The sequence below is a fragment of the Mustela lutreola genome, chromosome 8 (genome assembly GCF_030435805.1).
Source record: "Mustela lutreola isolate mMusLut2 chromosome 8, mMusLut2.pri, whole genome shotgun sequence".
Classification (NCBI taxonomy): Eukaryota; Metazoa; Chordata; class Mammalia; order Carnivora; family Mustelidae; genus Mustela; species Mustela lutreola.
In genome coordinates, this window is record NC_081297.1 from 46730050 (window position 1) to 46746854 (window position 16805).

At 41.2% G+C, this 16805-nt stretch overlaps 1 protein-coding gene across 1 annotated transcript in view; it reads left to right on the forward strand.

Moving 5' to 3' along the window:
• The window catches only part of GALNT8 (polypeptide N-acetylgalactosaminyltransferase 8), a 42699-nt gene extending 27046 nt beyond the window's left edge, over nt 1–15653 (forward strand). The window contains 5 exon segments of the mRNA XM_059187460.1: nt 4330–4515; nt 5512–5649; nt 6195–6290; nt 7342–7509; nt 15427–15653. Of these exon segments, the coding sequence (XP_059043443.1) occupies nt 4330–4515; nt 5512–5649; nt 6195–6290; nt 7342–7509; nt 15427–15570 (732 nt within the window). The 3' untranslated portion in view covers nt 15571–15653.
• Nucleotides 15654–16805: the final 1152 nt, after the last annotated feature.

Genomic DNA, 16805 nt, shown 5'->3' on the forward strand with positions numbered 1-16805 from the left:
AGGCTGAATGTCATTGGCTCAAGAGATGGATAAACTCTCATGCTTCCGAGTCACTAGGAATAGGCAGTAAAACTTCTGGAGTGGAGCTTTCTGGTAGAGGTTTATATAATCTGGGAGATATGGATGAAAGACATAGAACTGAGACTCAGCAGATGGTATTCTTATTTACCTTAAGGGGAATAAGCATTCCAAGCATTTTCTAAGCATCTTCTAGATCTCATGCTTAAAATATCCCTCCTATAGTATTCCTTTTGAATACTGAAATTCTATAGTATTCCTGAAATTCTATGCCTGAGACCAGGTGATCTCTAGTCCATTACAGTATCTGGAAGCACGAGATATTTTCTAAAGTTTATTCAGACCTACTCCCTTCAATTCCTTTCTACTTGGAACTGATGACCCTAGAAATAGATATTATATTCAATTAAGACCTAAACAGGACCTCACATTTTTGTGTTAACCAATACAGTTTGAGCCTCTATCTGGGTTATACCTTAAGTCACAGTAATAGTTGGACAGAGAAAACTATTGTTCTGCCTGGCTGTCTTGACCAATTTTCCCTTCATGAAATGAATAAAAGCATCCTTATTTCATCTACTTCATAAGGATAATGGCACTGTTAAAATGTAATAAATATTTTTAAATTAAATTAATTTTTTTTCATGATCCATAACTAATTGTTTATGCACCACATGCCATGCTCTATCCAATCTATGCCCTCCTTAATACCCACCACCAGGCTCACCCCAGCTCCACCCCACTCTGCTCCAAAACCCTTACTTTGTTTCTGAGTCCACAGTCTCTCATGATTTGTCTCCCTCTCCTATTTTCCCCAACTTACTTCTCCTCTCCATCTCCTAATATTTTTAAATGATTTATAAAGACATTAATTAGAATTCTTGTTTGGCTTCTGAGAAAGGCTAAAATAACAGGTTTTAAAAATGTAGAAATTGATTTCTTTTTCTACAACAGTTTGGACATGAGAAGTTCAGGATTGAGATGGCATCTTCAGGATGATGGGGACCAAGACTTTTCCATCTTGTGATTCTGCTATACTCCACACCTGTATTTCTGTATTCTATTCATTAGAATGAGGAAGGGGGGATGGAGACAGAGCATGCTTTCTTTTTAAGGTCACTACTTGCAAGTTGTATATGTTATTTCCCTCAAATCCCACTGGCCACTGCTGGTCATATGGCCACTGGTGAGCAAAAGAGTCTGGGAAATGTAGATTTCAGCTATGTGTGCAGTTATTTCTTCTACAACAATAAATGTAGAAAAGAATAGGTATTGAGTATACAATTAGTCTCTAGCACAAAAATATAAATGCAGAAATAATTATTTTATGCATGGTACTTAGCAAAGTCCTAGGATGACCCTAGCTACATTATGGCTGAGGTTTTCCTACCTACCACGGCTTCCATGAATTTGGAACTCCAATTCCCCAAGTTAGGGCCCCAAGCCCTTCTTACCATTCTGAGTTCCCCCATCTTTTTTTTTTTTTCTCTTTCTTCTGCTGTCGCCACTCTATTTCCATTCCCCTACTCTATATTGAACTCCGATATTTTAGTTTCCACAAGAAATCCTCTTTCTTTTAACATTCTGTGATTTTTTCATAGATTTTGCTGGAGATGTAGGAAGTGTCAGGGAAAGGCCATTCTTTTATTTTTCTTGGATAAAAGAGTTCTACCCATATCTAGTTTCCTTAGTTTGTGTATGTGACTATTTGCCTTTTTTTTTTTTTAAAGATTTTATTTATTTGACAGAATGACTATTTGCCTTTTAAAACCTCTCAGCACGCGTTAAGATCTCCCTTTCTCCAATGACAGATCATGGGGAATAGTAGAGCTGCATGGGATGTTTTATTCTGACATCTAGAGGCATGGCAGTGATAGTGCACATGGGACTGTATAAATGGAGATGGACTGTTGGGGCTGATGCTCAAGAAAGAAAAACCAGCATTTATCGGGCACCTTGTATATTCCTAACTCCTTGTTGGAGCTTAACAGGCTCACTGTTTGGACTCAGAATCCAGCTTTGTCATTTACTTGCTGGTAAATGTGGGCAAATTACTTAAATGAGGATAATAATAATACCTATGTGGTAAGGATTAAATTCATGAAAAAATTAGGGTAACTTTTGCCACAGAGCAAGTCATTGTTGTTATAAAGAGAAGCTTCACGTCCCTCTTTGTGTTAGACACACACACACACACACACACACTCACACACACAGAATAAGAATGGAGGAATGTTTAGCAAGTGGGAATAAATTGAAAGAGTAAAATTTGAAAACTTTTCATTAAGGATAATAGTTAATGTTACTTCATAAATGGCAATCATGACTTAACTTTTCACTTGAATTTAAGATTTTTTGTGCCATTTTATTTTCTCCTCTGAATTCCTGTGGATTAGAAACAGCCAGCAACTGAAGAAATTGGAGTGAATTTGTATTTGAAATTTTAGATGTTTGGCTTCAGAAAATAAAATCTGAAAACAAATCAGTTATAACCTCCACATGATGTTGGAAACTAATGAAGAGAAACTCAGGAGGATAATGGAAGAAAAGAGCTGTTTCAAGTTAAAAATCATAGACATTTATGAATACTTTTTATGCCATTTCATGCTCCTGACAGTTTTATGCCTTTTTGTGGATAAGTCACCTGAGACTCAGGATGGGGAGTGTTTTGCCCCTAGCTGTCAGGTATTCAGAGACAGAATCAGGATTTGAACACAGGTCAGTCTGGCTTCCAAGACTGACTTTTTGTCACTGTGCTATTCTGGGTTTGGGGGAATGAGGGAGGAGACTCTGTGGGTTCAGAAGTAGAAGAAGGAATGAAAAAATTTTGAAAGTCAGGTAAGGGGACTGACCCTTCAGGTGGTTAACTGAACCAGCACGACCTACGTTGCTCACTCTTATCTCAGAGGCTTCCTTGGGCATGAAGGTAGTAGGTTTCTAACCACTGTCAAATAGACCAATTAACTCCCAGAAACTGCACGTCAATCTAATACCAATAGGTCATTCTACCATCTATCTGGGTGAAGATCATATATTTAAGCCAAATATTAGAATGTGTGGCCTGAAAAGTAAGTTCGTACCTGTCAGGATGGCAAAGCAGAGTATTTATAATTATATCATTTTATCATAAGTCATGATATCTTTTAGTCAAGAATAACTCATATTAGTTATCTATTGCTGTGTAGCAGGATTATCACAAAGTTGGTGATTTGAAGCAAGGTGCACTTACCATCTCACAGTTTCTGTGGATTAAGAGTCCATGCATGGCTTAGCAGAGTCATCTACAAAGGTGCAGTCAAGGTGTTGGCCATGGCTAGTTTCTCATTTAGGATTGACTAGGGAAACCTGATTCCAAGCTCATGGGATTGTTGGCAACACTCAGTTCCTTGAAACCTTCTAGACTGAAAAAACATTCAGTTCTTTGCTGGCGATCAATTGGAAGCCATCCTTAGTTTCTTGCCCTGTGGCCTCCTCATCATGGTGGCTCACAACATGGTGGCTTGCTTCTTCCAAACCAACATGATAGCATGTCTCTAACCAGAATGACATTGCAGTCTTTTTTAAAGATTTTATTCATTTATTTGACAGACAGAGATCACAATTAGGCAGAGAGGCAGGCACAGAGAGAGGAGGAAGCAGGCTCCCCACTGAGTAGAGAGCCTGATGCAGGGCTCATTCCCAGGACCCTGGGATCATGACCTGAGCTGAAGGCAGAGGCTTTAACCCACTGAGCCAACCAGGCACCCCAACACTGCAGTCTTATATAGTATAATCACACACATGCAATCATGTACATCCTTTGACATATTCGATTGGCCAGAAGATCACAAGCCTATACTCAAAGGGGGGAGGTTAGAAAGGGGAGTGAACACCAGGAGGCAAGGATCATGGGAGCCCCGAGAGTCTATCTGCCACATTGTTTTATATCTGGCATGCAGGACAGAGGGGATCTTGGGAGATGAAGTCTAGTGAGACTGGCTTAGTGTGTGGTGCCTCTTAGGACTTTCATACTTTCTTAAGGATAATAAAGCAGAGGCAACCATTCCTTGGTCTGTTCAGAAGATTTCCTGAAATACATGGGATTTGGGGAGCTATGTGAACTATGGGAGAGAAGCATTTTGGTAGACTTCTAATAAAGGTTGTCTTAGGTAGATAGGTAGGTTGAGAAGCCACATTGAAATGGAGTGAGAGGACTGAATTTACATTCTTTAGAAATGATTCCAAAATATGGCCTCCGTGAGTCCATAAGCTATGATGCTTCTTGGTCATGGGCCTAACCTTCCCAGGTGACTTTCTTTTCTTCTTTTACAGGTGTGGCAGTGTGGAGGGAGAATTGTGATCTTACCCTGCTCCAGGATTGCTCACCTAGAGAGACACCACAAGCCCTATGCCTTGGATCTGAGTCTTGCCTTGAAGCGTAATGCTGTGCGAGTGGCTGAAATCTGGATGGATGAATACAAACACATGGTCTATTTGGCCTGGAACATCCCTCTCCAGGTTTGTCATGGAATTGAATAGAAGCAGGGAAGAATGAAGGAGGAGGGGGGTTAAAGAGTAGGAAATGGGAGACATAAAGTAAAAGTGCCATCCCTGCTCTAAAAAATTAGCATAAAGTCCTCCTGGGGCAATGATAATGGCACCTAACATTAATGCAATAATGCTATGTTCTAGGCAGCCATTAATCATTGAGACATATTTATGATGTAGGGTTTGCTTTTATTCTTCCATGTTTACAGAAGGAGAAACTGAGGCACAGAGCATTGAAAGGAATTTCTTTAAGGTGATAAAGTAATAAGAAGCAGAAATACAATTCAAAGCAAGGAATCTTCTAGAGTCTGTGTTCTTCATGCATCCTCTATACTGGGAGATTCCTTGTGGGGCAGGGCTGGACAACAGGATTTCATGGGACATGGCAGGTGGGATGTGGAATGGTGGGAGTAGGGACTGTACCACTGCTGGATGCACACAAATGAGGATGGCCTTCTTGGCCAAGGCTAGCCTCCTGAGGTTGGCATGGTACGCTGTCTTCTGCCCTTGAGCTAGAGCTCTGAGCTCAAGCATTCCCCACAGATAACAAGTTATCTTGTTATAATAATCAAGTTATCCCCACAGATAACACGTGTAGAAAATCTCCTTCAACCTTTAAATCTTGCTACCAGAATATTCCTTTTGGAGGTCTTTTCTGGCCATCATGAGGAATATTTTGTGTCTTACTGATGTAAATATTATCTCAAATGGAAGCAGTCTCCATTAGCTCACTCATGGAGGGAAATAACCCCAAGTAGCCGTACTATGCAGGCCTTGCAAGTGCCTTTGAAGCCAGCAGAGATTATTAGGGTTCAAGCTTTTCCCACTTTCCCTGAAAAACTATAATTATCAAGGTTACCTTCCAGACTATCAGGAAAATGTTTCATTCCCTCATGCGTCATTCATACCCTTTGGTGGAGTCAAGGATGTTACAAGGCCTAGAAATATTCCATGTTTTATTTATAGAACTCTGGAATCGATTTTGGAGACATTTCTTCCAGAATGGCACTCCGGAAGAAACTGAAATGTAAAACTTTTGACTGGTATCTGAAAAATGTTGATCCAAACCTGAAGCCACTTCACAACATTGTGGGCTACGAGAGAGTATGTATCATGAAATTGCATCTCAGATTTTAAATATTATACAAGACTATACAAGACAATGGGACCTGAGTTACATGACAGCTCAGAAAAGCATTTCCAAAATCCGTCCTGCTCAGGATTATCTTTCTATCCCTTAGCTCCTTTCTCAGGTTTTTTCCCTTGGGCCCTCTCAGTGTCCTTTTATCTCTTGCTCCCCAGAACCCATTTCTTTTTCTTGACTCTGCTTCTGGTTCCTTACTTTGCAAACTGCAGCCCTAGATCTGACCTCTTGATTTCTCAGCCAACCAGGATAGGTGGTCTGGCCCCCCATTCTATATGCACTGTGACTGTCTGATGGGTGGGTGTTCCTAGGAAGGAGTATCACAGCAGGGCCATTTGTCTAGTGCAAAGAAAATGGCCCCCAAGATCCCAAACCCTTGTTTCCTTTTGGTTGGTAATTTCTGGCACCCTTGGAGTAGTGGGGAAAATGCATGACTTGGGGAGACTTGAGGGCACTGTTTCTCTGTCTCTTTCCAATGGTGTTTCTGTGTGTTTTGCCCCTTCAGATGAAAAACACGTTGGATGAAAATATCTGCCTGGATCAGGGACTTGTTTCAAGCAAAACCCCTGTCATGTATTACTGTCACAAATATAGTCTGCAGGTATCTTCTACAATCTCCCCTGCCCCAGGGTGAGTCTGTTGTGGCTCAGCTCCTGGCAACCCTTGTCAGATTCAGACTAAGTGTTAGATGACGAGAAGGCAGGATCAGAGCATCCTGAGCAATGGGTCAGGGTGAAATCCAAACCTGTCCTTTTAACTAAGCACTTCCAAGTCCATTCAAGAGATCAGAGCTAGACAGTTCCACTTCAGGTGCAGGGAGGATAGGTAGAATGCCATGTGACATTCATTCACAATGGTATTATTTTCATTGACAGTAACCTCAGGTAATACCAATAGTAATAATACCAATAATAATGGTCTTATTTTCATTGACGGCTACCCCATTTTCCCCCTTCCCCTCACTGTCTCCACCATCCTCTCACCACTCCAGGTATGCCCTGAAAGGTGGGCAGGTGATGATACCTGTGGCTTCTTCTGTGGAGAAGGAAATAGGGGCTAGAGAAGAGAGAGGCTGAATGGAAGTTGCTCCATTGAATAGAAGAATCAAACTGGTGATGCAGTCCAGGAACTTTTCCCCTTGAGAATATTCATTTCTATCTTGTTACTTTGCATGCTGCCCTCACAGGGAACGTTTGTGGTATGTAGGATAGATAAGCATTTCCACCTGACAAATGAAAACCCTGAGGGACAAAAACAACCCACTTGTCCAAGCTCATCAAGCAAGACAGTATCAGATTAAGAATTGGAAAGGTCTCTTGAGAAGTCCATAGCTGGAGCTTATGATGATAGCTTCTGAAGTTCAGGGATGTGTGTGTGTGTGTTTCAAAGATAATCTCCCTTGTCTAGGCAAGTCATGATTGTGTTGGAGCCCTTGTACAGAAGCAAGCAGGCTAGTGCCCACTTCTCAAGCCTGGTGTTCTTCTTAGAGTTAACTGAGTGTTGGGGACAAAGAAAGGGGAGTGACTCATTGCTACCTAGGAAGGTTCAGTTCTCCATGATGATTGAGTGCAAGAACAGTCTTCATGCCCTTTATAAGGTCAAAGACTGCCCCACTGACTGTATCCATGGCAGACTCCTTTGCTCTCTTTTAGAATGTCTACTATCACCTAACTGGGGAGTTCTATGTGGGACCACTGATTGCAGAGGCACACACTGATGATCACTGCTTGACAGACCCTGGCAATGGGGAGAAGCCCACTTTAGAGCCATGTTCCAAGGCAGCCCAAAACAGACTGCACGTATATTGGGATTTTAAACCGGTGAGTCACATGTTTTTTTTAAAGGATAAGCATATTCAAATACAGTCTACAAGGTTCATATTTGATTTGATAGTGTTTTAGAAGGATTGACTTTGTGGCAGTGTGTAGGGAAAAGACTGAAAAATGAAACTGGGCAGGGAACGCTGAGTCTGTTGGCAGAGGTGGGTGGGTAAGGGAAGCAATATTGGAATCTGGTTAGCTTAACAGTGAAGAGTTTGGGTTCAGTCCTAGTTCAGTCACCATTAGCAAATTTCTTACCCTCTGTGATACTTGGTTTCCTCATTTATAAAATGAAGATCAGAATATCTACTTTACAAGCCTGTTGGGAGGATTAAATGAGATAGTGTGCATACAGAATTTAGCATGGTGCCTGCACATAGAAAGTATTTAATAAATATCAGTCATTATGATTAGTTTTTTTAAATAAACATATTATGTATTATTAGCCCCAGGGGTACAGGTCTGTGAATCTCCAGGTTTACACACTTCACAGCACTCCCCATAGCACACACCCTCCACAATGTCCATAACCCCACCACCCTCTCCCTACCACCCTCCCCCAGGCAACCCTCAGTTTGTTTTGTGAGATTAAGAGTCTCTTATGGTGGGGCACCTGGGTGGCTCAGTGGGTTAAGCCTCTGCCTTCGGCTCAAGGTCATGATCCCAGGGTCCTGGGATCAAGCCCTGAATCGGGCTCTCTACCCAGCGGGGAGCCTGCTTCCTCCTCTCTCTCTGCCTGCCTCTCTGCCTACTTGTGATCTCTGTCTGTCAAATAAATACATAAAATATAGAAAAAAAGAGTCTCTTATGGTTTGTCTCCCTCCCGATCCCATTTTGCTTCATTAATTCTTTTCCTACCCCCAGCCCCACCCTGTTGCATCTCCATTCATATTGGGGAGATCATATGATAGTTGTCTTTTTCCGATTGACTTATTTTGCTAAGCATAATAGCCTCTAGTTCCATCCACGCCGTCACAAGTGGCAAGATTTCATTTCTTTTGGTGGCTGCGTAGTATTCCATGGTATATATATACCACCTCTTCTTTATCCATTCGTCTGTTGATGGACACCTAGGTTCTTTCCATGGTTTGGCTATTGTGGACATTGCTGCTATAAACATTTGGGTGCACATGCCCTTTCGGATCACTATATTTGCCTCTTTAGGATAAATACCCAGTAGTGCGACTGCTGGGTCATAGGGTTGCTCTATTTTCAACTTCTTGAGGACCCTCCATGCTGTTTTCCAGAGTGGCTGCACCAGCTTGCATTCCCACCAACAGTGTAGGAGGGTTCCCTTTTCTCCGCATCCTCGCCAGCATCTGTCATTTCCTGACTTGTTAATTTTAGCCATTCTGACTGGTGTGAGGTGGTATCTCGTTGTTTTGATTAGTTTTATTATTGATGATCATCAGAGAATCTGGAGCCCTGGGCTGAAATTGATAGGGACTAGTGTAAAGGCCTGACTAAGAACAGGGTGGAGGGAATTTGGCAGAATTCACAAGACAATGACATAAGGGACTTGACTGACTATAGCCTACATGTGAATTTGCTGTGGGATGGGGCTGCATTATCCACATTGGTGGAGACAGATGTCCTGATGACTGAAGGGAGGCAAGGGCCCTTCCTACAGGTTTTATCTCATGATTACTTCTAGGTATCTCCTCACTTGCATCTTTTTAATCACTAGACTGTGAGGTGGAGGACAGGGCCTGGGTTTTGTTGTTTTCTCTCCTGCATCTAGCAAAATGCCTAGAGCGTGGCACACACTCAATAAATAATTGCAGAACAAATGAAAGATTGGCAAGTCTGGAGGTACTAGCTTAGACACATGAGTCTAGAGAAAAGATGATGCTGATTTCATGCAGATGAGGGATTAGATTTGTTCAATGTCTACAAGAGGGCAAAATTGAGACCAGTGACTTTAGATCAAGAAGGCAGAGTTCAACTTAACGTAAGGGCAGGGGAAGAAGGCTTTCTCAAAGCCTGACAGCTTAAGTTATTCTACAGAATAATGGGCTGCCTAGCAAGATGGTGAGTTTCCTGTCAATGGCAGTCACCAAGCAGAGCATGTCTGATAGGCAGGCTGAGTGTGCTAAATGTGAGTTTTCAATATCCTTAGTGGTATCTTTTTTTTGTGCAGAAAATACTATCACAGATTTACTTTAGTTTTAAAAATTAATATAAATTTAGGGCGCCTGGGTGGCTCAGTGGGTTGAGCCACTGCCTTCGGCTCAGGTCATGATCTCAGGGTCCTGGGATCGAGTCCCGCATCGGGCTCTCTGCTCGGCGGGGAGTCTGCTTCCTCCTCTCTCTCTCTCTCTGCCTGCCTCTGCCTACTTGTGATCTCTCTCTGTCAAATAAATAAATAAAATCTTTAAAAAAAATTAATATAAATTTATTTAAATTCTAAATTAAAGACCTATCCTTTTTGTTTAAGCTTTCACATTCAGCTTAGAAATCTTATTATTTTATTTAAACCTATCAGGTTTTAACAGTCACCTTTTTTTCCATATCCAATCTGCATGACTTTTACTTGTTTTTCTTGCCATATTACATTAGTTAGTATTTCAAGTACTATGTTGAATAAGAGTGGTGAGAATGAATATCCTTACTTTGTTTCCAAATGCAGGGGGAAAGCATTGAGTCTTCCATTTTTGCATATACATCAGCAGTAGATTTTTTGTAGATCCTCCTTATCAAATTGATATAATTTATCTGAATTTCTAACTTGCTAAAAAATAATTTTATTGTAAATGTGAGTTGGATTTTGTCAAATACTTTTTCTTTGTCAATTGATATGATCATGTTCTTTTTCTTCTTTAGTTTGTTGATATGATGGATTACACTGATTAATTTTCTAATGTTGAAACAGCCTTATATGCCAGGAATAAATCACACTTACTCATGGTGTACACTTCTTTTCATACTTTATTATATTTGGTTTTGCTTGTATATTGAAGATTTGTGTGTCTAAGTTCTTTAGAGATAATGACCTGCAGCTTTTTCCTTTTCTTTTTGGTACTGCCTTTGGTTTTAGTATCAATACTGGCCTCATAAAATGAGTTAGGAGATGTTTCCTCTTTCTAATTGATAAAATTTGTCCTGTTGACAAAAATTTAGAATAGATCAGTTTCTGAAAGAGGCATTTCTGGAAGAGATTTTTTGGAAGAGATTGTCTTAAATTGGTGTTAATCCTTCTTTAAATGCTTGGTATAATTCTCCAGTGGAAACATATGGGCCTGGAGGTTTCTTTTCCAGGGGCCTTTAAATGATAAATTAAAATATTTTAAAACCCTGTGGTCTTGTCTGTACCCCACAAGTTCCTGCCTCTACTCAAAACTATCAGCACAATCCCCTGAGCCTGAAACCAAGTTCAGTGAGCCTGGTTTCTGCTTTGGAACACCCAAGCATGGACACTTTGCTCCTTGCATACTTCCTGCATTCAGACCTACCTGACAGCTTCCGAGGCCTGTGTGCACAGGGTATGTGCTGGCCTGGCAGGCCACCCTCTTGGAGCTCAAACAGAATTTTTTTAATGGTTCAAGGTTATTCAGATCATTCATTTCATGTTGATTGGATTTTGGTTTATGGTTTTTGAGGAATTGGTACATCTCCTCAAATCTATGAGAATAAAGTTATTTGTAATAGTGAATTAATTTATTTATATAAGTGACATTATATTAGTTTCAGGCATATAGCATAATATGCCTAATGTATGCTTATATTGCAAAATGATCATCACAATAAGTCTAGGTAACATCCATCACCACACATAGTTACAAAAACATTTTTTTCTTGTGATGAGAACTTTAAAAATCTACTCTCTTAGCAACTTTAAAGCGGACTTTACAATTTAATAAACCCCCTTAAACATTACATACTGTATTTATAAATTTAATACATTAAGTTTTCTTTCTTAAGAATGTCAGTTATCTGATTTTAAATCAATGATTCTTAAATTCTTTTATATGTTTCAAAAGTGTTTGCAATTTGGTAAGATTTCACAAACTTTATTCAATTACACATTTTAAAATTGGTATCACAGGGTTCATCTGTAAGACAATGTTTTTAAAACTTAGCAGGTACTTAAAAATAGTAACTCTACTCAGAATCTTTAACAAATACTATTTGTTTGATTCCTTTAACATCTTTACTTGATTCTAAATCTCCCTGGAATTAAACATAGTAGTTGTGTTAAAGAAACAATTATAACATCCCAAACATTCTCAGGTTTGCCTTTCCAAGAGAATTTTGGAAAGATCACTTTCTCAGCTGGGGGAAGTTGCTGACAGAATATAGCTTCTGGCTGGGTGTGAGGTCTAGAGCTGCAGGACATGCAGGGGAATTTTGCTCACTTCTCCAGTGTCCAACCCAGGTCCCTTTTCAGGTCACTGTGTCAAGAAATCTGGAAGTTGAAGAGGGAGGGGATCATGTAGGTCATGAGTCAATTCACTCTGTATTAGCCATTCCTATCCACCTGATCTTGGGATCACAGTTCTTTCAGGTAGGAAAGTTGTAGGTACGACTTACACATTCATCTGCTAAAAAGCTACCAAAGATGCTTTTCGGAATTGAGAGGGAGATAAGATTAGATCATGCTTTTGTCTTCAATTCCATGATTCAGGGTTTGAGTCAACCAGAGGAGGTATGACTTCTGAAAGCCACAAGAGAGATGACATCAGTGACTGAGATGGGACCCAGTTTGAACATCTGGACTTTGAAATGAGGAGCAGAGTTGCGAGTAGCAGGGTAGCTGAAATAATGGAGAGCTGGGGTAGAGGTCATCATGCAGAAGTCTTCTGCAGGGAGTGACACAAAGAAGAGCTCTGGGAGAGGCAGTGAGAATAAGGAGACCAGACACAGTCAGTGTTCAAGAAATAAAAAGGAAGAGATACCTGTGGGGATGCTATCATGCTAGTGGGCACAGGTACAGAAGGCAGTTTAGCTTTCTGTATGAAAAACCATGACACTAATCAGAACTCCCAAATTAATTATGACCCTTTTACGGTGCTCAATTTCTTTTAACAAACTATAGAAATGATCCCTGAAAGTATAGTCTTCTCATTTTCTTTTAAGACAATATTTAAAGAACAATATAAAATGTGAGTCAAAATTAATATAGAAAATATCTTATATTTATCATAGCAAAATATTAGGAAAAATTAAATGCCCAACAGTAAGGGAGATTTCTGTGCATCCCCTGAATATTGAACTGAATATGACATAGTCATTCAAATTATATCCTCAAAAAGTATGTTTTCAAATATTAATTGGAAAATGCACATGAGATATTAAACCATGGTATTAAACTATATATATAATGTTATCCTATTATAAGTGCTTCTAATTTTTGAAATACATTTTCCAAATTAAAAAAAAGAACACCCCCAATTGAAATCAGAGAGGGAGATGAACCATGAGAGACTGTGGACTCTGAGAAACAAACGGAGGGGAGTGGGGAGTTAGGTGATCCTGGTTGTGGGTATTAAGGAGGGCACTAATTGTATGGAGCACTGGGTGTGGTTCATCAACAATGAATCTTGGAACACTAAAAAAATAAAAAAGTATTAAAAAATAAAATAGATAAATTTAAAAAATAAAATAAAAGAAGGAGCACATACTCCTTCCATTAAAGTGGAAAATAAACAAAACCAAAAATTCCTTAAAAACTGAAGGGCAACACCCCCCCCAAATAAAAATCAAACCAAAAGTGTATAAGATCCAGATGAACACAATGTAAAAGAAACTAGAAAATAGTCTGAAGAAGACTTAAAGAATACTTCCAAAGGACATGTCACATGGGAGTGGAAAGAAAATAGAAAAAAAAAAAAGTCACTGACTTTATCTAAAAAAACACAATACATTAAAATAGCCAAGATTTATTGAGTACAAATAATGTACCAGGCATCCTCTAATTTAATCCTTACATAAATCTTATAAGAGAAATATTATCATTAGCTCTACTTTACTTATGAAGTTACTAAACCACAGAGAAGTCAAATACTGTAACCAAGGTCACACAGATTAAATGTCCAGATTCAAACACAGAATCTTATCCACTGTTGTTAGCACCTCATTGCTTGGGAAGTCTGATCCTGAAAGGGAGGAAAGCACTGAATTTTGGTAGGGTTTTTTCCTCCTCCAATACTGGGAAAAAAGAAGTCAGTAGAAAAAGAATCTGGCCAGAGGGAGAAATGAAAAACTGATGTTAAACAGGAAGTGTTTCTCTGGCATCCACTTCAGAGCACAGGGGCTGCTAGGAGTAAGTACAGAGGCAGGGCAGCTCCTTTGAGACCACCCACAAGCAGTGTCCAGAGGGTCACTCCAGGCACTTGGGGGAGGGGCTAGGCTGGCTGGCAGTGTGATCAGCTCAACAAAGTGAAAAAAAAGGGGGGTGCATTTAGTGAAAGTGAACATCAAGGGATGGGGACAAGGGATAATGAGTGCTGAGGAGATCTGGAAGAGTAACCCTAAGGAGTAAGCCACATTTTAAGCCGGACTGCTATAGGCACATTTGTGGCCTGGCCTGCTTGGTTGGTGGACCCTCTCCAGGAGCACCCTATGGGCTACAAGCAGAGCCCACAGAGAGGAGAAGTGGAGGTCAGAGGAGGAGTTCAAGAAACAGGGGAGCCTGTGTGACTGCCGACACTGCTGAGGTGCACCTGGGGGAGTCCAGTGCGGCCAGGGCAGCAAGTTTAAGAGAGCAGTGTTGGCGGGGGTGGGGAGTGCATTTTGTAATGGAAAGAAATCCGAGGAGGCAGGGTTTTGGACATACTGCTGCAGCCCTGCTTGGTGTTGAAAAGCTTGGTAGTATAAGTTCAAAGTGGGAGTGTGAGTTCAGGGTCTCTCATTAGACATTTAAAGACAGGCTGTTAACTCCGGATGACAGCAGAGGGCAGGGGGATAAAGGGAGAACAACTTCGCGGAGGCAATGAAACAGATTCTGGGAGTGGTTCCTGCAACGTGGTGGAGAGGGGTGTAGGGAATGGGAGGGCGAGGAGACGAGGACGGCACGAGGACAGATGGCGCGATGACAGTTGTTGAGCCCTAGGGTCTAGGTGAAACATAAGAACAAAGAGAAGAAAAAAAAAGAACAAAAAGAGAAGGATGACCCTTCCCCTCGTTCCCCCATTAGAATGGGAGGAGGCAGAGATGTACTAATCTACTGCACACCTTTCATGTCAGGCACAAGAGGCTCAAAATAAACCAATTAATTTTATTCAATTAATTTTAATTTTAACCCCAATATTAACTATAAACCCATTTTACACATAAGGAAATTGAGACTTAGGCTAGGTAATTTGCCTAGGGCCCTCTGTTGTATGTGGTAGAGTAGAGATTTAGCCCAGACTTTTTGGCTGCTAAACCCATAGTGTTTCTGCTAGTAACTGTGGTGAAGCCCCCAGGACAGAATAGGTAGGAACTGCCCTTCTCTCCACACCCCCTGCCCACCCTCCCAATCAACAGTGGTAGAAGAAACAGGCTGAGGTGCCTGAATGTAACTTCTGCTCCTCTGGCCACTGAGCCTTACTGAAGAGGGAGGGAGAATCCTGATAGATTTCATGGGCTCAGGGGTGAAGAGGTGGAAAGGAAGGCCAAGTAGAGAAGGACCATGGCTCTCCAAGATGTGTCATGTCTAGACAGTCACACTTCCTGATGTTTCAACCTAATAAGAGGTGGATGATAACAGAAACCCAGCACTGTCTTGCTAACTCCTAGGTCTATGGTTAGTCTGCCATGGTACTAGTGAAGAAAATACCAGTTGGTCTAACTCTACCCTTTGCTTCATTTCTCCTCTGGATGACTGGCAGAAGATTGAGGGACCCTTCAAGCATGTCACTGACCACAGCAGGAAGAACAGGAGCAGGGGAGATGAGGGCATTTCAATACCTTGACTCTGTCTCTTCTCCCATCCAGGGAAGAGCTGTCATGAACAGAGCCACCAAGCGATGTCTGGAGATGAAGAAAGACACTTCAGGCCTCTATGTGCTTGTACTTCAGAACTGCACCACACAAGTGTGGACAATACAGTATACCGTGCGAAACTGGGGGTCAAACTAACATCCGGTGATCCTCAGAGAGCCTTGATTTGGGATACCAGTTCTTGCCCCTGGAATGGCTTCTACTTCTAATGCTGCTCAGAGTGGGAGAGGGTGAGAACAGGAAAGTAGGTGTGTATGTTTACTGTGGCTTAGGCTTGCAACACACAGACTGTGGGGAGGTAAGGTCCTTGCATGTGTCAAAATGTCCAGGCTGGAGATGGGTGAGGAAACTTTCCCCCCAGCTTCCCTTGGAAAGTCATGATATATATCAAATGCCATTATTGGAAACTCTTCGAAATAAGCACCATCATCTGGCTGCTATGTGGGGACAGAATTAGGAGGGTGGAAGTCTATCGTTGACTTCTGCCAAAACTATTTAGTCTTCATGCCTGACAACTACTATTGCCATCTGCCCCACACATCCTCCCCCAGCCCATCTGCTCAGAGACTCCCCAGACATCCTGGGGGCTGCTCCATGGGAGATGCTGGGTCATCCTCAGGCTGGCAGCATGACAATGATTCAGGTGGCACCAGCTCTCTAAAGGTGTGTGGCCCCTGCTGTTCCCCTTTCCTGAAGTGTCCTGAAAGATGCCGCAAATAGACAAGCAATCTTTAAAAATTCCTCCAGCATCCCTCCACAGCAGTTTTATTTGGATTACTCAATCTCTCCCATATCAAAGAGATTCTGAAGGTGGAGGGGAGGAGAGAATGTGTCTCCAATAATCCCAGCTCTGCACAGTGCATAGAGAATGGTAGAAAAGTCCAAGTCCATCTGAGTCTTTAAGGAGCTTAAAACACTTAATAGACTTTACTACCTATTCCTGCTATTCTCCCTGCATATTATGAAGAAATTGAGGCTTGAAACAGAGGGACATCACTTACTGGGACACCACGAAGGAATTGCAGGCACAAACTTAAAACCAAGAGTCCTTTTCCCCTAGTTGGTAAGTTGGGAAGTTATGTCTTGGGATGCATATTTTGGTAAGGTCCCGGTGGTTAAGGACCATGATAGGAGAGAAGATAGTATGTTATATGTGTATGTTGTTTTGTGGGCTCACCTTTCAAGGATGTGCAAACTCGTCCCTTCCTTAAGAGGGTCACCTTTTCCTTTTAGTTTTATGTCAGTGCTACTGGGGTATGATTCTGGGAATGATTAGGCTTCCTTTAGGCATTAGGCAGACAAGACACTGATAATTTAGTACAGAATTAAATCAGCTAATTTTTTAAAAGTGCGTAAGTGTAGAGCTTGATAAA